Source organism: Staurois parvus, unplaced genomic scaffold (genome assembly GCF_062004578.1).
Source record: "Staurois parvus isolate SC_StPar_1 unplaced genomic scaffold, SC_StPar_1.0 ptg000254l, whole genome shotgun sequence".
NCBI lineage: Eukaryota > Metazoa > Chordata > Amphibia > Anura > Ranidae > Staurois > Staurois parvus.
Genome location: NW_028318050.1, coordinates 1,155,883 through 1,175,345, shown reverse-complemented (window position 1 = coordinate 1,175,345; position 19,463 = coordinate 1,155,883). Strand labels below are relative to the sequence as shown.

The following is a 19,463-nucleotide window of genomic DNA, read 5'->3' as shown; positions in this document are numbered from 1 at the left end:
CAAAACTCTTCTTACTAGTCCTTCTTCATCCTTTCGAGCTTCTAGGACTTTGACCAATTTCCATTGACTTCTAGGTAAGTCGTCTTCCTTTACTAACACTATGTCATCAACATGAACATTTCTTCTAGGCGTTTGCCATTTACTTCTTAGTATGAGATGAGCTAAGTACTCCTTGCTCCATCTATTCCAAAACTGCTCTGATAGATATTGAACTCTTCGCCATCTTTTCCTTGCGTATAAATCCTCTTTGGTGAAGTTGCCAGGTGGTGGCTGTATGTAATTAGACTTAAGGTGAAGTAGATGGTTGGGAGTTAGAGGTTCCAAACTTGTTGGGTCGTTGATGTTGTTGACTGTAAGTGGACGACTGTTAACAATAGACATTACTTCATAGAATAGTGTCCTAAGTGAAGCATCATCTAATCTTCCGGCGTTCTTTTTCAACACTGAACTTAGTACGTTTCTTACAGTTCTGATTTGCCTCTCCCAGACTCCGCCTGTATGGCTTGCATGTGGAGCATTCATGTGAAAATCACACTGTTTCTCTAACAAGTACTCAGTTACTTTTTCTTTATCAATCTCTTTTAGAGCCTTGTTCAATTCGTTCTTTGCTCCAACAAAATTAGATCCTTGGTCAGACCTAAGTTCTCTGACAGTACCTCTAATGGCTATGAAACATCTTAAGGCGTTGATAAAGGCGTCGGTTGACATATCTTCCAACATTTCCAGGTGAATTGCTCTGGAGCTTAGACACGTAAATATCAGTCCATATCTCTTGTATTCCTTGCGGTTTTGTTTGGTGATAAGTGGGCCGAAGCAATCCATTCCGCTATAAAGAAATGGTGGTGATGGGTTTACACGATCAGCTGGTAGATCAGCCATTCTTTGTTCTTCTGTAGGTCTACGTGCCTTTCTACAGATTACACATTTACTTATGTACTTCGCTATAACTTTGCTTCCTTTCACTATCCAGTAACCACCTTCTCTCAAACAGCTTTGAGTAAAGCTTCTTCCTTGATGCAAGGATTTGTTGTGGTAGTGATTGATAATCAATCTTGTGAAGGTAGAATTTTTGGGTAAAATTGCTGGATGCTTAGCTCTGTTAGGTAGCGATACATTTTCCAGCCTCCCTCCCACCTTCAGTATACCATCCTGCAGAATAAGATGAAGCTTGTACAATGGGTGGTTGTTTGGAAGTCTCTTAGGTTCTTGACTAAGTCTCTTCAACTCTTCACTGTAGAATCTTTGATGAATGAGTCTTATAACTGTTTCTTCAGCTTTCACTCTTTCCTCTACATTCAATGATTCTTTCTTTCTAATTCCTTTTGCTAAGCGTTGAATTCGAGCTACAATGTTTATGACTGTATTCCACTTTGAACATCTGGCTAGTCGTTCAAGTATGTCATCTTGACACTTGGCGGCAGTGCTGAATGTTTGAACTACCTTTACTTCTGGATCACCCATAGACAGTCCTGTATAACCTTCACTGGGTATGATTTTCTTTTCCCAAAGGAACTCTGGACCGGTGAACCAGTTTGAATTCTTCAATTTTGTTACATTTAGGCCTCTTGAAGCATGATCTGCCGGGTTTTGCTTTGTGTCAACATAGTGCCAATGTTCTGGATTCGTTGTTTTCCGAATTTTTTTAACTCTGTTAGCTACAAAAGTGTGGAATCTTCGAGCTTCATTGTTTATGTAACCTAGGATAACTTGTGAGTCTGTCCAAAAATTCTCTTCATCTATTTTCAATTCCAATTCTTCTTTCAGAAACTGACTTACTGATGCTGAAACGACAGCTGCCGTTAGTTCGAGTCTTGGTATCATCTGAATATTGTTGGGTGCGACTCTGGCCTTTCCCATAACTAGGGCACAGTGTATCTTTTCTTCTCCTATTGCTCTGATGTAGGAGCACTGACCATAACCATGACTACTGGCATCTGAAAAGTGATGAAGTTCTATTTTCTTGTACTTTCCGAAATCAGGAGGTACAAAACATCTGGGTATCCGAATTTCTTTCAAATTTTGCAAGTCTCTTATCCAACTCTCCCACCTTGGCCTCAAGCCTGCAGGTATGGGTTCATCCCATCCCAACTTCTGTCTGCATAATTCTTGCAGTATTTCTTTTGCTCTGAGGATTACTGGTGCCAAGAATCCCAACGGATCATATATTGAGGCTACTGTGGAAAGAATGGTACGTCTAGTTGGAACTTTCTCTTCCATGGATATTTCAAAGAAAAAATTGTCGTTTTCTACATTCCATCCCAATCCGAGTACATTCTGAACTGGAAGAGGATCATAGTTAAGATCCACATTCTTCATTGTTGATGCACGTTCGGAGTCACTGATGGATTCTAGTACCTCTCTGTCGTTTGAGATGAATTTGTGAAGATGCAGGTTTCCCTTTGCGCATAACTCTTGGCACTCTCTCACCAATTGAATTGCTGATTTTGAGGATTCTAGGCTTATAAGACCATCATCTACATAAAAGTTTTTCTTCAAAAAATTTGCTGCTGATGGACAATCCTTTTCATTCTGATTGGCCAGATACTTCATACCATAAATGGCACAACCTGGGGATGATGCTGCTCCAAACAAGTGTACTTTCATCCTGTATTCCGCTGGCTCTGTATCTGTATCTCCATCTTCCCACCATAGGAACCTCAGGACCATCTTTTCAATGTCGCACATGACTGCTATGGGATACTTTCTAAATCTACAGAGTACTCCAGGTACAGTGTTTGTAAGATCTGGTCCCTTAAGTAGATGATCGTTCAATGCAACATCATTGTACCTTGCTGAGCAATCAAAAACTACTCTGATCTTATCCGGTTTCTTTGGGTGATAGACACCATGATGTGGGATGTACCACACTTCTCCATTTTTAGGCTGCCCATCAACTTTCTCTGCTTGCCCTTCTTTGAGGATTTCTTTCATGAATTTCAAATAATCGTCTTTGAGTTTGGGATCTCTTCCCATCCTTTTCTTTAACCGTTTCAATACCGTGCAATTTTCCCCCTTCCTGCCCAGGCCATTTTTCAGGTTTCAGCGCTCTCACACTTTGAATGACAATTGCGCGGTCATACAACATTGTACCCAAACTAAAATTTTATAATTTTCTTCACACAACTAGAGCTTTCTTTTGGTGGTATTTAATCACCGCTGGGGTTTTTATTTTTTGCTAAATTAACAAAAAAAGACCAAAAATTTTAAAAAAAACCCCACATTTTTCTTTGTTTCTGTTATAAAAGTTTACAAATAAATAATTGTTCTTCATAAATTTAGGCCGAGATGTATTCTGCTACATGTCTTTGGTGAAAATAACCCAAATTAGGATGTATTTTTTAGTTTGTAGGAAAGTTATAGAGTTCACAAACTACGGTATAGATCTGAATATTGATCAATCCTGAAGTACTGACAGCCAATCTAATTTCTTGAGGTCCAAGAATGTCAGAACAGTACAGATATCCCCCAAATGTCAGGACGGTACAGATATCCCCCAAATGTCAGGACAGTACAGATTTCCCCCAAATGTCAGAATAGTACAGATATCCCACAAATGACCCCTTTTTGCAGAGTAGACAGTCCGACGTACTTCATAAGAGGCATGGCGAGTTTTTTGAAGTTGTATTTTTATGTCATAATTTTTCGGAAAATGAAAAAATTAAAAAAATTATTTTCACTATTTTTTTTTTTACATACTGTCACCAGTGCAGTACAGCGTCATCATATAACTGGCATGGCGGTGAACAGGGACACTGACTGGTGACAGTATGAAAAAAAAATATATATATATATTTTTTTTAAATTTTTTTTATTTTTTTATTATATTTAATTTTTTATTACATTTTTTTTATTTTTTTTTAAGATTTTTTTTTCATATTTTACTATGACCAAAGTAGTACAATGTTACCATAGTAACACTGTACTAGTTTGGGGAAGTGATCAGTATTTTTTTTTTTTTTTTTTTTTACACAATTTGCTTATAGCAAAGAATTACTTTGCTATAAGCAAGCATTTACCTGAATGAAATCGATTCATTCAGCTTTTTTTTTTTTTTTGTGCTTGGCTGTGATTTGGTCACAGCTAATCACATGACATGTGCATGTGATTAGCTGTGACCATTCACAGCTAGGCACTAGTATACAATGAATGGCATCATGAATGAAACCATCCATTGTATACAACTGTCATGTGACCTGCTGTGATTGGTCACAGCAGGTCACATGGTACCAGCAACGGGAGCCGGTACTCGGATCTGTCATCAGCCGTGTCCGAGGTGCACGGCCCGTGACAGATCCCGCTGCTGCGCCGCTCTGCATTACCGCAAACGGCGCATGTGCGGGAGCACGCCAAATGGCGTGCACCCGGAATGAAGAGACACATCTGAAGCCGCCAAACGGCCATTGGCCGGGCGGCTAATGGTTAAGCTTTTCAATCTTGCCAGGGCAAGATCTCTGTTATTTGGCAGATGAGGTCGTTCTCTAAAAGGTAGGGGCATTTCAAGATGGCCTTGTTGATTTTGCTGAATATTATCTTCTAGAACTTGTACAAACTTTATGTCCTCTTGGGATACACTCTTTTCATTACAACTTACGTCTGCAAAGTCGGATTCTAGGATTTTGAGTACTTTCGCTGGACTTACAGTTGGTAACTCTTGGACAGATATTCTATGACACAATCCTGTCACCTGTCCTGAATCTGCAATCTGTCATTTTCCTCCAACAACACCCCATCCTAGATCAGTCTGGACTGTGTAGGGTTCACCCTTTCCTCCTGCGATTATCTTTCGTGGCACCAAGGCCTCGGGACAGTCGTAGCCTATCAACAGTCCAACACCAAATTCCTTCAGCGGGGACATTTCATGAGATATGACAGATAGGTGTTCCCATTTGTTGGCTGTTTCACAGGTAGGTATGCGATCTCGATCCAGAGGTATGTCGTCTTTTGTATAAGCTGGAGGTAGATCTAATATGCAGTTTGAGTGGAGTCCTCTAACTCTCAGTCCTTTAACTCTTTGACTGTTCACCAATGTGTCTCTTCCTGTCATTGTGGTGAGTTTCACTGGTTCTGTGGCCACTTGTAATTTCTTGCAGATTTCTTGATCAATGAAGGTGACGTCACTCTGGGCATCCAGTAGCGCATAGGCGTATACCTTCTTTTTCTTCCTTTTAGGATTTGAAATACACACTGGTACAACCATTGATTTCTCTTTCTCTCACTCTGCAAGAGAATATTGTTGCTTTATTTTCTTCCTCAGTGTCCTTGGGCATTAAGGATTTCTCTTTCTTTGGACGTTCTTCATGTAGTGGTGTAGGATGACGTCCTTTACAAACGCTGCAAGTGGCCTTTTTCTTGCATTCTTTAGTAATATGGCCTTTTCTTAAACATCCAAAACACAGCTGATTGTCAAACACAAACTTCTTCTTTTCGTCTGGAGACCTTTCCTTCAATCGTTGGCACTTATGTATGGAGTGATTCTCTTCACAGAACATACACTTGAAGGTAGTCTGAAGACTTGTCGGTTCAAACTCTTTACTGATCCCAGTAGTGATGTTGAACCTGCTCTCATGGGCATCTGGACCTTTAGTAGCTGTATTGGTTGCAAAGCTAGTTGCTCTTGCGCGTCTTATCTCTCTTGTAGGCCTTTCTTCTAAGGGTTTTAAGACATAAGATGCTGTTACTGGATTACACGCTATTCGTGCTTCCTCATTGACAAATTCAGAGAACTCTTTGAAACTTGGGAAGTTTTTGCCATTATCTAACTGTTTAGTCACATAGCGATTCCATCCAGAAGCCACTTGTTCTGGTAGCTTGGCTAGCATCCTGTGGTTTTCTAGATAGTCGTTCAATACTTCTAGTCCTTGAACATGTGGGATAGCATTGCTGCATGCTTGCAGGAAGTCACCATACTCTTGGAGCTTGAAGTGTTCTTTAGGACCTATTTTGGGCCAGTTTATCAACATCTCTCTGAAAGCTCTTTGCACTAAGAAAGGATGACCATATCTTGCATTTCATTTTTCCCAAGCTTGCTTGTAGGCTTCTTCATCTTTCCTATAGAAGTTTCAAGAACCCTTTTTGCTTCTCCGCCAGTATACCGCTGGAGGTAGAATAACTTGTCCACTGGACGGGAGCAATTATGTTCAATGATCATTTCAAAACTTGCCTTCCATTCTATAAACTTCAGTACGTCTCCGGAGAATATAGTAGGTTCCGGAACAGGAAGTCTAGTGAGAAATATTCTCTGAGGTTTCGCCGGGTCAGCAGTTGCAACATTCTCGTGACCACTGCCATGACATATGGGAGTTGAATTATCTGGTTCTCTTTTTCGTCTTGGTTCTGAATCAGGCGAGTCTCTCTTCTTTTCTCTCTGAGCAGGGATGGAAGGACTGTGACTTATTTCTTCACTACATGCTGGAGATTTCCTTCCATTTTCCTGGGCGTAAGGAAGATCGTAGCAGTCAGCTTCTCCACTTAGTACTGATTTGGATCTATGACTACCCTGATTCATATCCTCTTCGTACACTCTGAGTCTGTCTTCTATAATCTTAACTTCCTTCTGGCTTTCCAGACTTTTCATTTCAGCTTCCATTTTATGGCGCTGAGCCTCCATTTTATGACGCTGGGCCTCCATTTCGGCTTCCATTTTATGGCGCTGAGCATCCATTTTATGGTGCTGAGCTTCCATTTCCTGGCGCTGAGCTTCCATTTCCTGGCGCTGAGCCTCAATGGCAAATTCCATCTTTACTTCTGCTCTTTTGGCAGCGAGTTGTTCAGCTAATTCCTTTCTTTTGGCTGATGTGCTTGAGAACTCTGTTATGTGGCTGGCGCTTCTGCTAGTGATGGAAGTCACACTTGAGATTGTGGTTCCTCCTAAGGACCTAGCATAGTCTTTCATGAAGAGCTCATTCATTCTCTTTCATGCCTTGACTTCATCATAATTTGCTGCAGATGATAGTTCTCTCATAAGCTTCACTAAATCCCTAGTGACTGCAGTACATGTATCCATGTTCCTTACAATATCCTGGGAGGGTGTCAAGGATGACCGCAAGTTGACATATGCTGTCATAAGCTCTGACTCAGAATCTTCTACTGTCTCTATCATTTCACTCAAATTCTTCTTTATGCTTTCTTGTTTTAGCTTTCTGCGAATGTCTTTGATGTATGCTTTCCACCTCTCATATATTCGGACGAACCTTTTTCCTTTCAGTGCTGCCTCTTGCTCCAAATTTTCTAGCACCTTTTGGGTCGGTTTTCTGTCCCGTGATGAACGTCTTAGTTCACCTGTTTCAGCTATATTTGTTTGGGGCGAGACTACCGTTACATTGCACCTTTCAGATTCAGACGGGTTCTCTTGCTCTTCATCTTCTACCATATCTATCATTGCATCCGCTAACAGTGGGGTGGCAATGCTAGGCTCAGCCATTTCTGAATGCTATAACAATTAATATGAATAATAAGGACCTGTCACTTTAAATGCAATACTAACAAATGCAAGAATAAATGACTTTCACTTTACATGTAATAGCACCAAAACACAGGCAATAAAACGACTTTCACTTTAAATACTTCAGAGTCATATACTAGAACTGTCTCTCTTTTATTAAAAGTCTGTATTCTCTTGAGTACAAAAATGTCTCTTGCAGAAACCTATGTGCATAAGTGAGTAATAAAGGAAAGCTCTGACCTTAATTGGAAAGCAGGATACCGTGATCTGAGGGTTGCAGAAACAAATGTCAGTCTTAAAGGAGACTTTTCTTGATGCGGTGACTTGCGATGCTCTGCGGTGACTTTGCGATGCTCTGCGGTGACTTTGCAATGCTCTGCGGTGACTTTGCGATGCTCTGCGGTGACTTTGCAATGCTCTGTGGTGACTTGCGATGCTCTGCGTGAACTCTCTGAATGCAACACGTGGTCTCTTGATGGATAGCGGTGCGGGCGCTCTAGCTCTGGACTCTGGCCCTCCCCCCATGCATCTCTTTCTCTCTCTAGGGGTGCAGGAGGTTTGGCGCTCTTTCTCTGACTGTCTTGCCTTTGCCGTTATGCCACTTTAAGAGTCGTCTGCAGCCTGACTAATGCGCATGTGCTATGGCCTGTACTGTTGTTCCACTGAGGTGTCTCCGCGTAGCGGTATATGCTGGCGTTCTGTTTCTCTAGTGTACTCTTTACTGTGCAAGTTGAGGAACGCTGTTGCTTGACCTCTGAGGGTAATAGTTCCACTGTGGCAGGCGCAGCACCCTTTGGTGCCTAGTGCGCTGTGGCATTAGAACAATTATGCAATTGCTGTTTCTTTTGTTTGATTAGACTGACTTTACTCTGTAATTCCTCCAATGCCGCTCTATGGATGCAGTAGGTTTAAAGAGCACACCGAATACTTTAGTTAACTTCTTTAATAACTTCAATCTTCTTCATATAACAGCTTACAATGGCTTGTTTCATTTATCTTACAATGGTTCAATTCGTATTACATTGGGTTGATTCGATAGCTTATCTCAATAAATTCAATAGATTTGATCAATTTGTTCTGTATATTTCGATAGATTGATAAATTCACTTGGATTTATAAATTCGGTGGAACTACAAGTAAACACATACAACAGTTTTTACATACAGATCTACCTGCATTACTAAACAACAGAGGAACATACAAGTGCATTAAATACCTATTTGGCCTTCTCTGCCTCCATGGAGCTTCTCTGATTGGAACTGTCTGTTTCCTCTTCTGTCTGCTGAGCATGTGTCTCTAGAAAATCCTAGCAGGGAGTTTTACACAGGCACAAATGTGAAACTGGCTGGGATTGGTTAAGGCTCTGTACAGTGTGAGGCTGTCTGTGATTGGCTCACCTTATACTAACTCTTAAAGGCATAGTTTCCTTTTCTGCTTCTGCTAACACAATGAATATATAAATGTCATATAACAATCAAAGACATAAATTACAGCAATGATTCTGCTTTTGGCTTTAACATATGCACATATATACTGTACTGAGGTTATTGGCAGGTTTGGTATACACATATATGTGAACCATATTAGCAACCTAGGACCGGTCTTAGCTGGCCAGCTACAAGGACCTCTACATCCCCCGGGGCCTACAAGGGAGAAGTTAGCCAGATGTAATACCCAGAATGCTTTCATTGTCACAATGCTACAGCTAACCTAATCCCTTGCTCTGGGAAACTTTACAAGGCAGCCAGGTGGGCTGGTATTTTCTGCATAGCATTGGGACTTTGTGAGTTCCACCAGGGGGACATAGAGCTCCTAGAAGAAGAACCTTTGCTATTGATTCTTTGGAGACTGCGGCTATTCCGGAGGGTGAACAGTCCAGGTTTTGCATTTTTGTGTACATAGAGAAGGAAGTTTGTCCTCAAATTGTTTTTCCAAGTCACGTTGGGCATCCCATATTCCCTTATCCCCATCCAAGTTGTTTTCTCTCAATTAAATAACAAATCAACCCCATGGACTGGTTACTGACTACTTGAGAAAGTTGGAAAAATGTGTGTTGCCTGGCAGTGCAGAACTAGGGGGTCCAAAAAATCCAGCAGCCGTCTAGGGGGAAGCGTTTCAGGAGGATTTCTCTGTGTATCACCCGAGGCCAGTCACTTCACTGGGTATATGGAGGGTTTACAACCATAAAGTCGCACTAGTCCTGGAGTATCGCAAGGCTCACCCTACAGCCTATCCAAGTTTTCCTGAGGAATGCATTTCAAAAAGACATGATCTGCCTGGATATTTGGTGAACAGATTGAGGGGCAGCTGTGTGCCTCCCTGCCATGCATCCAAGAGGAAACTGTGCTACACCAAAATCAGAAACCAAACTAGCTGCAGCTGTAATCTCAATGTATTATTACCCAGTAGAGCTGATAACCAGACAAATACAAATTAGTAGGCAAATCAGCATAAATGATGGCTAGTGCAATGAGGGCTGGATGTAAGAGGCATCAGCCACCCAGTCCATCACATACAGTATTGGTGCCATCCAAATTGCGATAGTGAGCGGCAGTGAGGCTTGACCTTCCAATACAGTGGTGCTGCTATAGAGACCCAGGAGGCTGACTGCTATTGTATGTTCTGTTGATGGTGAAAACCCCTGTGAGGGATACTGACGGCTGTGAACTTTTTTTGTTGTGTTTAATAAAAATGGGCCAACAAGTCTTTAAAGGCATATCTGGTGTGGACTGGACTCACTGCTGAGCACTACATTTGAGTTAAAGGGGTTTTAAAGGCTCAAGGTTTTTTACCTTCATGCATTCTATGCATGAAGGTAAAAAACCTTCTGTGTGCAGCAGTGCCCCCACCCTGCCTAATAATTACCTGAGCCCCATAGAAATCCAGTAATGTCCACAAGAACTTCAGCTGTCCCAGGTCTCTGCCTCCTCATTGACTGAGACAGCAGCAAGAGCCATTGGCTCCCACTGCTGTCAATCATATCCAGCGAATCGAACCACTGAGAAGACAGAAGGGGTGGGGCTGAGCCATAGCAGAGTGGGAGCTTGCATGCTCGGGTGCCCGACAGGAAGGAGGAGCCAGGAGCAATGGCGGGGGTCCTGAGAAGAGGAGGATCTGGGCTGCTCTGTGCAAAACTACTGCTCAGAGCAAATAAATATAGTTTGTTATTAAAAAAAAAATACTGAACTTTTAGTATCGCTTTAAAGAATGACCAAACATCAAAATTGCTGAAGAATGCATTGGGCAGCAGTCCTGGAGTTTTGAGAAATAATAGGAAAATAGTGCAGCGCTCAAACCGAGGTAAAATATATTATATCAGATGACATATATAATTGAAAGTGACCCACACAGCCGTACCTCTTATATAAATAAATGGGCTGGTGGTGACATATTCTCAAACAACTTAATCATGCACTATAGTGACTATATGCATATTTCAGTAAATAGTGTCCATGTGCATAAAATTCCATGCAGGTGAAACTGTAAGTGCCAATCCTCAAATAGGTGAGGTGCCCCCTCACCTTCCTGCCCAGGCCCCTAGGGACCAATGAGCCTTTTGATATATGGTGGGTCTTGGGTAGATCCTTCAGATGATGGGTCCCTCGAGAAGTAATGGTGGGACTCTCCTCCTCTAATCTCCTATACCAGAGCGTTGGTGGTATCGAAGGTACCCCTCCCACAGGGTCATCAATAAGGAGAGAGAACTTATATAGTGTAAAACCGCTTTATTATATGAGTGATAAAATCACAAAACTACTCACACATTCAATCGTAAAAAAACGAGCCTTCACACCACTCAAAGGGTGTACTGCATTCAGGAACTGAGAGCACCAAGATGGCGCCCGCGCCGGATATGACGTCAGAACGTTCGTGTAAGCTCCTCCCACTGCCGTATCTACGCGTTACGTCACTTCAACCACGTGACTTCATCAGGATATACGCCTATCCTGGGTGGAGCCCTATTTATCTAATGTATTGGCCAATCAATACTTCCGATGGGCGGAACTTAGCCGCCATTTTATTGGAGTTCACAAGACACCTTCAGCCATCGTACTATTGCGGCTGCAAAACCGAGGACCGAGGTCATTTGGTATATGCCAATAGTGGCTATCACGTCTGTATATATATGTTAATCCTCATCTCTGGATATATACTCATAAATTACGGCTAATATGGACCTTATGTAAGACTAGAAGCCTGCATTCACTAAAATATGTTAAAAATAAAAAATAAATAAAACTAATATAAATCAGCATCTCATTAGATCTGTGATGACAAAGAGCCTACCACAGTCCCTCATGATAAAAATATATGTATATATAAAGATGTGAGTCCCCTTGTCAGGGGGGTAACCCACTATAGTTATATAAAAAATATATATATAAAATATATATAAAAAAATATATATATAAAAAAACCTGTACCTACATGTTACAAAAAAGAAGAAAAAGAGACCCGAAAAAAACCTAATGTACAGTACACCGTCATCATGGGAATTCATATACAGTATCCTAAGGACATATATAAAGCGTTGATATTACATACATGAATTGGTGATTAAGCTGAAACATTACATGGGTGAAATTTCATGATCATGTAAACTTCAAAAACATCACAAAAACGGGGGTTGAACTGATCATTGCTAAAAATTGCTAATGAAGCAGTTAAGATCAAATTCTACATTCAAACCCCTCGGATGTTGAGACCTCATCAGGAAGATCCATTTGGATTCTGCCTGGCTGATAGCTTTAACCTTATTGCTTCCCCTCCAGTGATTATTAAATTTCTCTATTCCCCAGAATATCAGTTTTGTGGGGTCACTATTATGGTGACTAGCGAAATGTCTAGAGACACTGTGTTTAGTGTGACCCTTTTTGATGTTCTGTACATGCTCCCGTATCCTTTTCCACATAGGCCTCTTAGTTCTTCTGATATATTGGAGTCCACACTCACATTGGAGCCCATATACTACACCTGCCGTCTGGCAGGATATGAAATCTTTAATGGTGTATGTTATTCCTGTTGTTGTGGCCTGAAATTGTCTCCTTCTTACATTTAATCCCTTTGTCTCCTTGCACGCATAACAGGTTTTGCAGGGGTAGAAGCCTTTCAAATCAATAATAGTGGTTCTTAAGTTAGTCCTGGGTGGGTCAATCACATTTTTTACTAGACAAGTTCTAATATTTGGAGCCTTTCTATATATAAATTTTGGTATGGCAGGTATAACCTTCATCAGGGCTGGATCAGATTGCAAAATCGGCCAGTGTTTCAAAAAGATCTTCTCAATCTTTTTATGATTTATATTATAGTCCAAAACAATAGGTACCAGGTCATCTAGATGTTTAACTCTTTCATTGTCTTTGAGCAGTTGAGATCTATCCATATTTTCTACCTCCTCTATCTTTCTCGAGATGAAGTCTTTGTTATAGCCTTTTTGTTCAAACCTTTCCCCTAATTTCTGGACTTGCACTTTGTAGTCATCTACAGTAGTGCAATTCCTTCGCAGGCGGACAAATTGTCCCTTAGGGATATTGAGAAGCCACTGGGGGTAATGGCAACTATCTAAAGAGATGTAACCATTCCGATCTACGTTTTTAAAATAAGTAGTAGTCACCAGTTGGTTATTCTTAACTGAGTTTTAGCTCCAACCGCTCCAGTGTAAAGCAGGTGGTGTACCTGCAAGGAACTGCGTGAACATTCATTCTGTGCCTGACTGCATGGAAGGGGTTTTCAAAATGCAAAAACAATGCAATCTTTGCTGAGAAAATAGAAAAGACTGCTATGTATAGAGGGGATCTTACTTGAGCAGGCCCTAAAGAGGCCAGAGAGTCCGCCAATGTTTGAATCTGCTGTGGACTGGTGCAAACAGCATCTGGCAGCATTAAATCAAGCTAAAGAGGAAAGCAAACCATCCCTTAGAGCCTCCAGCAGAGGGATATTTAGAAATATGGACAGCGCCGCAGGGAACAATACTCGGAAGAATTGTATGAAGATTATGAAAACGATATATTAGGAAGAGCAGCATTCTCACCCTTGAAAAACAAGGTACAAATAGAGCAATAAATCACTTAAGACAGCACTCCTCAAGCAGAATATATCTCTGAAAATGTCAACTCAGCAGACTGGTGCAAAAATAAAACAATACAAATAATACCATACAAAACAAACAAAGCCAAAAAAATGTGACTATTAACTCTGTGATTACACAAATCAATTAATGTCCAACGAAAATGTCCATATAAATCATAGTGTTCATGAAAATTAATAATGAATCAATAAATCTTCAATAATTCTTCTAGTGAACGTCTGTGTAATGTGACCAAATAATACCAAATAATGCCGTGAGAATCCACCACCTAATGAAATGAATACACTCCCCAGAGCTCCATGCTGGGATTATAATTCTCTGTACAATCATGTCACAACCAGGGGCAGACTGACCATTTGGAAACTCGGGCACTGCCCGAGGGCCCAGGGTCAGTAGGGGGCCCCATGAGATGCTCATAGTACATTTTATAGGTTTTTTTGGGTGTTGTTTGAGGGTTGGTGAGGACACAGGGGCCCCATGAGTTGTCAGTCCGCCCCTGGTCACAACAATTCAGGTCACTTTGTGATCATGTTAAAAAGCTTTCATCATCACCAACATGTCCATTGTCAGTTTTGAGTATGTTTTAAAAGTTCTTTTCCCTGTCTTAATTGCTTTTAATTGTTACATGACCCACAGGTGGGACGAGCCATCTGCTCTTTCCCTGCCACTCAATCCCGTCCCTCTTTAAGGCCGGCCCTCGGCTGGTTGGTCTCCCATAAAATGGCCGATTAGCTATCCCTTTCCAGAACTTGAGAAAGCACATGTGTGTGAAACATGTTGTCTTGGTATCCAGCCACACCTCCCCTGCTTGCGGCAGTACGCTGGGCTTCCCCTCTGTCTCCTGGCTATTGTGGTGACATCATCCCGGGATGCCGCAATCATGTGGTTCATGCATCTGACAGGCTCAACTCCATTCATCACCACTGCACATCATCCCCGAGCGCCCCGACCCAGGCACTTCCCCCAAGCCACAGGCTCCAGTGTTTTATGTTCCATTGCTTATTCCAATAAAGGTACTCCCCTAGTGGGGTTTTTATATTACTGCCACCACAGCGCTGTTTTTTCTATGGAGCATCTGGATTCATCTATCTGATGGTAACAGCAGCAGTGGTAACTCTCCTGGGTAATGCACCATTTACTGTGATCCTTATGGTACTGGGCCTCCTCTTGCACTTCAGAATATTGGATTTACTGAATAAAGACGGCCAATATTGGAATTGTTTGATGCATTGTTTGTGGGTAATGTTGAAAATTGTCTCTCAATACATTGCTAGGTTGTGTTGTGTATGGGGGGCACTCTGGAGCATTGTTGGACAGGTCAAAGGTATTAGTTAAAGTAACAGAAGACACAGGAGAGGCTAAAGAGGTTGGGGTCACCAACCTGAAAGTAGTTGTGTTGGAAAATGTTAGTTGGTAGGGCAGTTGCTTGTGAAGAGTTGGACAACAGGAAGCATGAAACTTTGAGAAGGTCCCGTGGGGAATAACTGCTTGCCTGTGTATGGTCCCATCTAAGACCCTGTCCTAGCAAACATGGGGGAAGAGGTCCTAATGACATTGACAATAATGAGGTGTGTATTCCATTGTGGAATGTTGCTGCTGGTGATAAATGTGGTGTTAATCGCTGACTACTCAGTTACCAAGAGTAACAGGGAAGGGGTTGGTAACCCTAAAGCGTCAGGAAAGTCCTGGAGGTCAGGAAATCCAGGAACCTGAAACAAGGAAGCAGACAGGTGGATAGAAAGTCCAGGGGGCCCCCGGTAATATTTCAGAGGCAGTGCTTGTGGAAGCACAGCCGAAAAAAGAGAGGGGAGGTATCAATAAAGCCCATAGTGGAGTTTGAGTGGGGTGTAGAGAGGGACACCTATGGAGGTATTGAGCAGAGTTCCAATGCTATATACCGTGCTGATGGAAAACACTCAGGTGCACATGAGAACAGCTGCTATTACATCGCCTTTTATCTTCCTGAAACAGGGGCCTATATGTCAACCAATATCTTACAATTTGTTGTAGCACTACAATACACCTCCCTCTTGTTGCCTAAGATGTACAAAATAATACATACATGTGAATGTGCATAGTGTCCCCTTGTACCTTACTATTAAGGTACCACTTTGGTACTACACAACACCTCCCTCTTCCCTGCATGTAAACAATATTACACACTGTCCCGTCATTTGTGTTAATGTAAAATATCAAAACATACCTTCATATGACTATATAAACACATTGTACAATCCTACAACACAATGCGTGATTTTCATCAAGTGCTTTCAGTAGTGCAATCCTTATACAAAGTGCTTTACATAGTACAGTCCTTTACAAGTGCTTCAAGCAGTGCAGTCCTTCATAATAAGTGCTCCAAACATAAAGTGACATTTTCCTTCCATTTGCTGTGACTCTCGTGCTCCCCCTCTCTGTGGACCCCACTCTCCGGAGTTCCAGGACTCCTTATTGAAAAGTGGGTCACTAGCGCTTTAACCACTGCTCCCCTCCAGGTGTATGTACTCCACCAGTGCTGGGTCTCTTATCCACTCCTCCATACCACCAGAACAATATATAGAAGGAACCAGAGAGCAATCTCCCATAGCAATTATTTATTTCAGGTACTTATATAGCATTGTCAATTTACGCCGCGCTTTACATATATATTGTACATTCACATCAGTCCCTAACCCTCAAGGAGCGTACAATCTTAGGTCCCTAACTCACATTCATACATACACATACTAGGGCCAATTTAGACAGGAGACAATTAACCTACCAGCATGTCTTTGGAATTTAGGGGGGAAACCAGAGAGCCCAGAGGAAACCCACACATGCAAACTCCAGGCAGGAGGTGCCGTGGCTGGGGTTTGAACCAACGACCCTACTACTGCCAGGTGGAAGTGCTAACCAGTTAGCCACTGTGCTGCCCAGCAATAATACTGTTTATTAAAAATGACTCTTACAATTAAATTCACACTTACAAAATGTATCGACTTGCATGCCAGTGCCAGCAACTGCACTCAATCTGTGTGTCCGGGACACTCCTCCATTCCACGGAGCGGACACGAGGCACCCGAAGTGGGATATTTGAATTGTATTGGATGTATCGGGAGATCATTCAGTACAATGGTTGTCAGTAAGCAGCCTGTGTTAGACCGATTGTTGTACAGCGGAGGGATGAGATATCACAGAGAAGACCACCAACACCAACAAATATCTTCCACTGACCATGAGCAAAACATTTACTGACAACTGTCATGTGATTATTTTGGCATAGTACCATCAGAATGAAGTGTTGGAGGAAGCCTGGGATCATATATACAGTGGGGATGGAAAGTTTGGGCACCCCAGCTAAAAATTTGTATTAATGTGCATAAAGAAGCCAAGGAAAGATGGAAAAATCTCCAAAAGGCATCAAATTACAGATTAGACATTCTTATAATATGTCAACAAAAGTTAGATTTTATTTCCATCATTTACACTTTCAAAATAACAGAAAACAAAAAAATGGCGTCTGCAAAAGTTTGGGCACCCTGCAGAATTTATAGCATGCACTGCCCCCTTTGCAAAGCTGAGACCTGCCAGTGTCATGGATTGTTCTCAATCATCGTCTGGGAAGACCAGGTGATGTCAACCTCAAAGGTTTTAAATGCCCAGACTCATCTGACCTTGCCCCAACAATCAGCACCATGGGTTCTTCTAAGCAGTTGTCTAGAAAACTGAAACTGAAAATAGTTGACGCTCACAAAGCTGGAGAAGGCTATAAGAAGATAGCAAAGCGTTTTCAGATGTCAATATCCTCTGTTCGGAATGTAATTAAGAAATGGCAGTCATCAGGAACAGTGGAAGTTAAAGCAAGATCTGGAAAACCAAGAAAAATATCAGACAGAACAGCTCGCAGGATTGTGAGAAAAACAATTCAAAACCCACGTTTGACTGCACGATCCCTCCAGAAAGATCTGGCAGACTCTGGAGTTGTGGTCACTATTCCACTATAAAGAGATACTTGTACAAATATGGTCTTCATGGAAGAGTCATCAGAAGAAAACCTCTTCTACGTCCTCACCACAAAAATCATCGTTTGAACTTTGCAAATGAACATATAGACAATCCTGATGCATTTTGGAAACAAGTTCTGTGGACCGATGAGGTTAAAATTGAACTTTTTGGCCGGAATGAGCAAAGGTACATTTGGAGAAGAAGGGGCACAGAATTTAATGAAAAGAACCTCTGTCCAACTGTTAAGCATGGGGTTGGATCAATCATGCTTTGGGGTTGTGTTGCAGCCAGTGGCACAGGGAACATCTCACAAGTAGAAGGAAAAATGGATTCAATAAAATTTCAGCAAATTTTGGATGGTAACTTGATGCCATCTGTGAAAAAGCTGAAGTTAAAGATAGGATGGCTTCTACAAATGGATAATGATCCTAAACACACCTCGAAATCCCGGGGGATTACATCAAGAGGCGTAAACTGGAGGTTTTGCCATGGCCTTCACAATCTCCTGACCTCAACATCATTGAAAATCTCTGGATAGACCTTAAAAGAGCAGTGCGTGACAGACAGCCCAGAAATCTCAAAGAACTGGAAGACATTTGTAAGGAAGAATGGGCAAAGATACCTCAAACAAGAATTGAAAGACTCTTGGCTGGCTACAAAAAGCGTTTACAAGCTGTGATACTTGCCAAAGGGGGCAGTACAAGATATTAACTCTGCAGGGTGCCCAAACCTTTGCAGACGCCATTTTTTTGTTTTCTATTATTTTGAAAGTGTAAATGATGGAGATAAAATCTAACTTTTGTTGACATATTATAAGAATGTCTAATCTGTAATTTGATGCCTTTTGGAGATTTTTCCATCTTTCCTTGGCTTCTTTATGCACATTAATACAAATTTTTAGCTGGGGTGCCCAAACTTTCGATCCCCACTGTATTTGCAGAGACACTTTTTCATGTTACTTGAACTGTAATGAGTCTTGTGACTCATCCTAATATCCCCTCTACTGCCTTCCATGAGTGATTATCTTGCTGAATTTATCCACAAATGTCCAGAGAACAGAAGAGGGAAGCAAAGTAATAAGAGAACACATCACATGTCATGTCCTGGACTTACCCCTCTAACCTGCTGCCCTAGGCAGTGGCCCATGAGCGCCCCTATGGCACATTCAGGACTGGCGGTCCCCAGTCCCATAAATAGACATCATGACGGTTACAGAGAGAGGTCCGTCCTGAATGTCACCCAGGATCTGTATACAGCATTTCTTTATATCACTTTTATATGTATACTGTATATAACAAATCACATCGATCTTCTCACTTCTCCTCCTCTGTGTTGTTTCAGTGATATGACGAGTGGGGAGGAGAGCAGAAAGAGGCTGATTGTCTTCATACAGGACCCCGACACCGATGTGACACAGATAATACCGCTTCTATCAGAAACTTCATCCTTTCAGTCTGGGTCTGTGTTCTACAGATGTAATCTCACAGAAGAAATCTGGGAACGTTTCCTTGATAGAGTCATTGTTCTCTATCACCCATACTCTGCAGGGACCCCTCTGCCGGATCTGTCTGATATGAAGGATTTCCTGGATTACTACAGAAGTAAACGTGGTAAGCGAGTCATACGGAGTCCCAGATGAGAAAGGGATCTCCTGGATTCTGGATCCACTCTGAACGGCTCCACAGATCAGAGCCCATTGTAGGATCATATGATAGCTGATGTATAAATATTGTGATATGCAGAGTCTCCTTTCACATCAGAGATCCCGGATTGTATGAGATGTATGTGTGAGGAAAACTTCATTGTGATTTATTATTATTATTATACAGGATTTTTATTATTATTATTATTATTATACAGGATTTATATGTTATTATTATACAGGATTTATGGCGCCAACAGTCTGCTCAGCACTTTACAATATAAAGGGAGACAATACAGTTCAATACA

At 41.6% G+C, this 19,463-nt stretch overlaps 1 protein-coding gene across 1 annotated transcript in view; it reads left to right on the top strand.

The window, feature by feature from the left end:
• LOC149459567 (uncharacterized) overlaps window positions 1–19,463 on the top strand; it is a 172,752-nt gene that overhangs the window by 5,731 nt on the left and 147,558 nt on the right. The window contains exon 2 of the mRNA XM_089680930.1: window positions 18,855–19,123. Coding sequence (XP_089537056.1) covers window positions 18,855–19,123 — 269 coding nt within the window. The remainder of the gene's footprint in view (window positions 1–18,854; window positions 19,124–19,463) is intronic.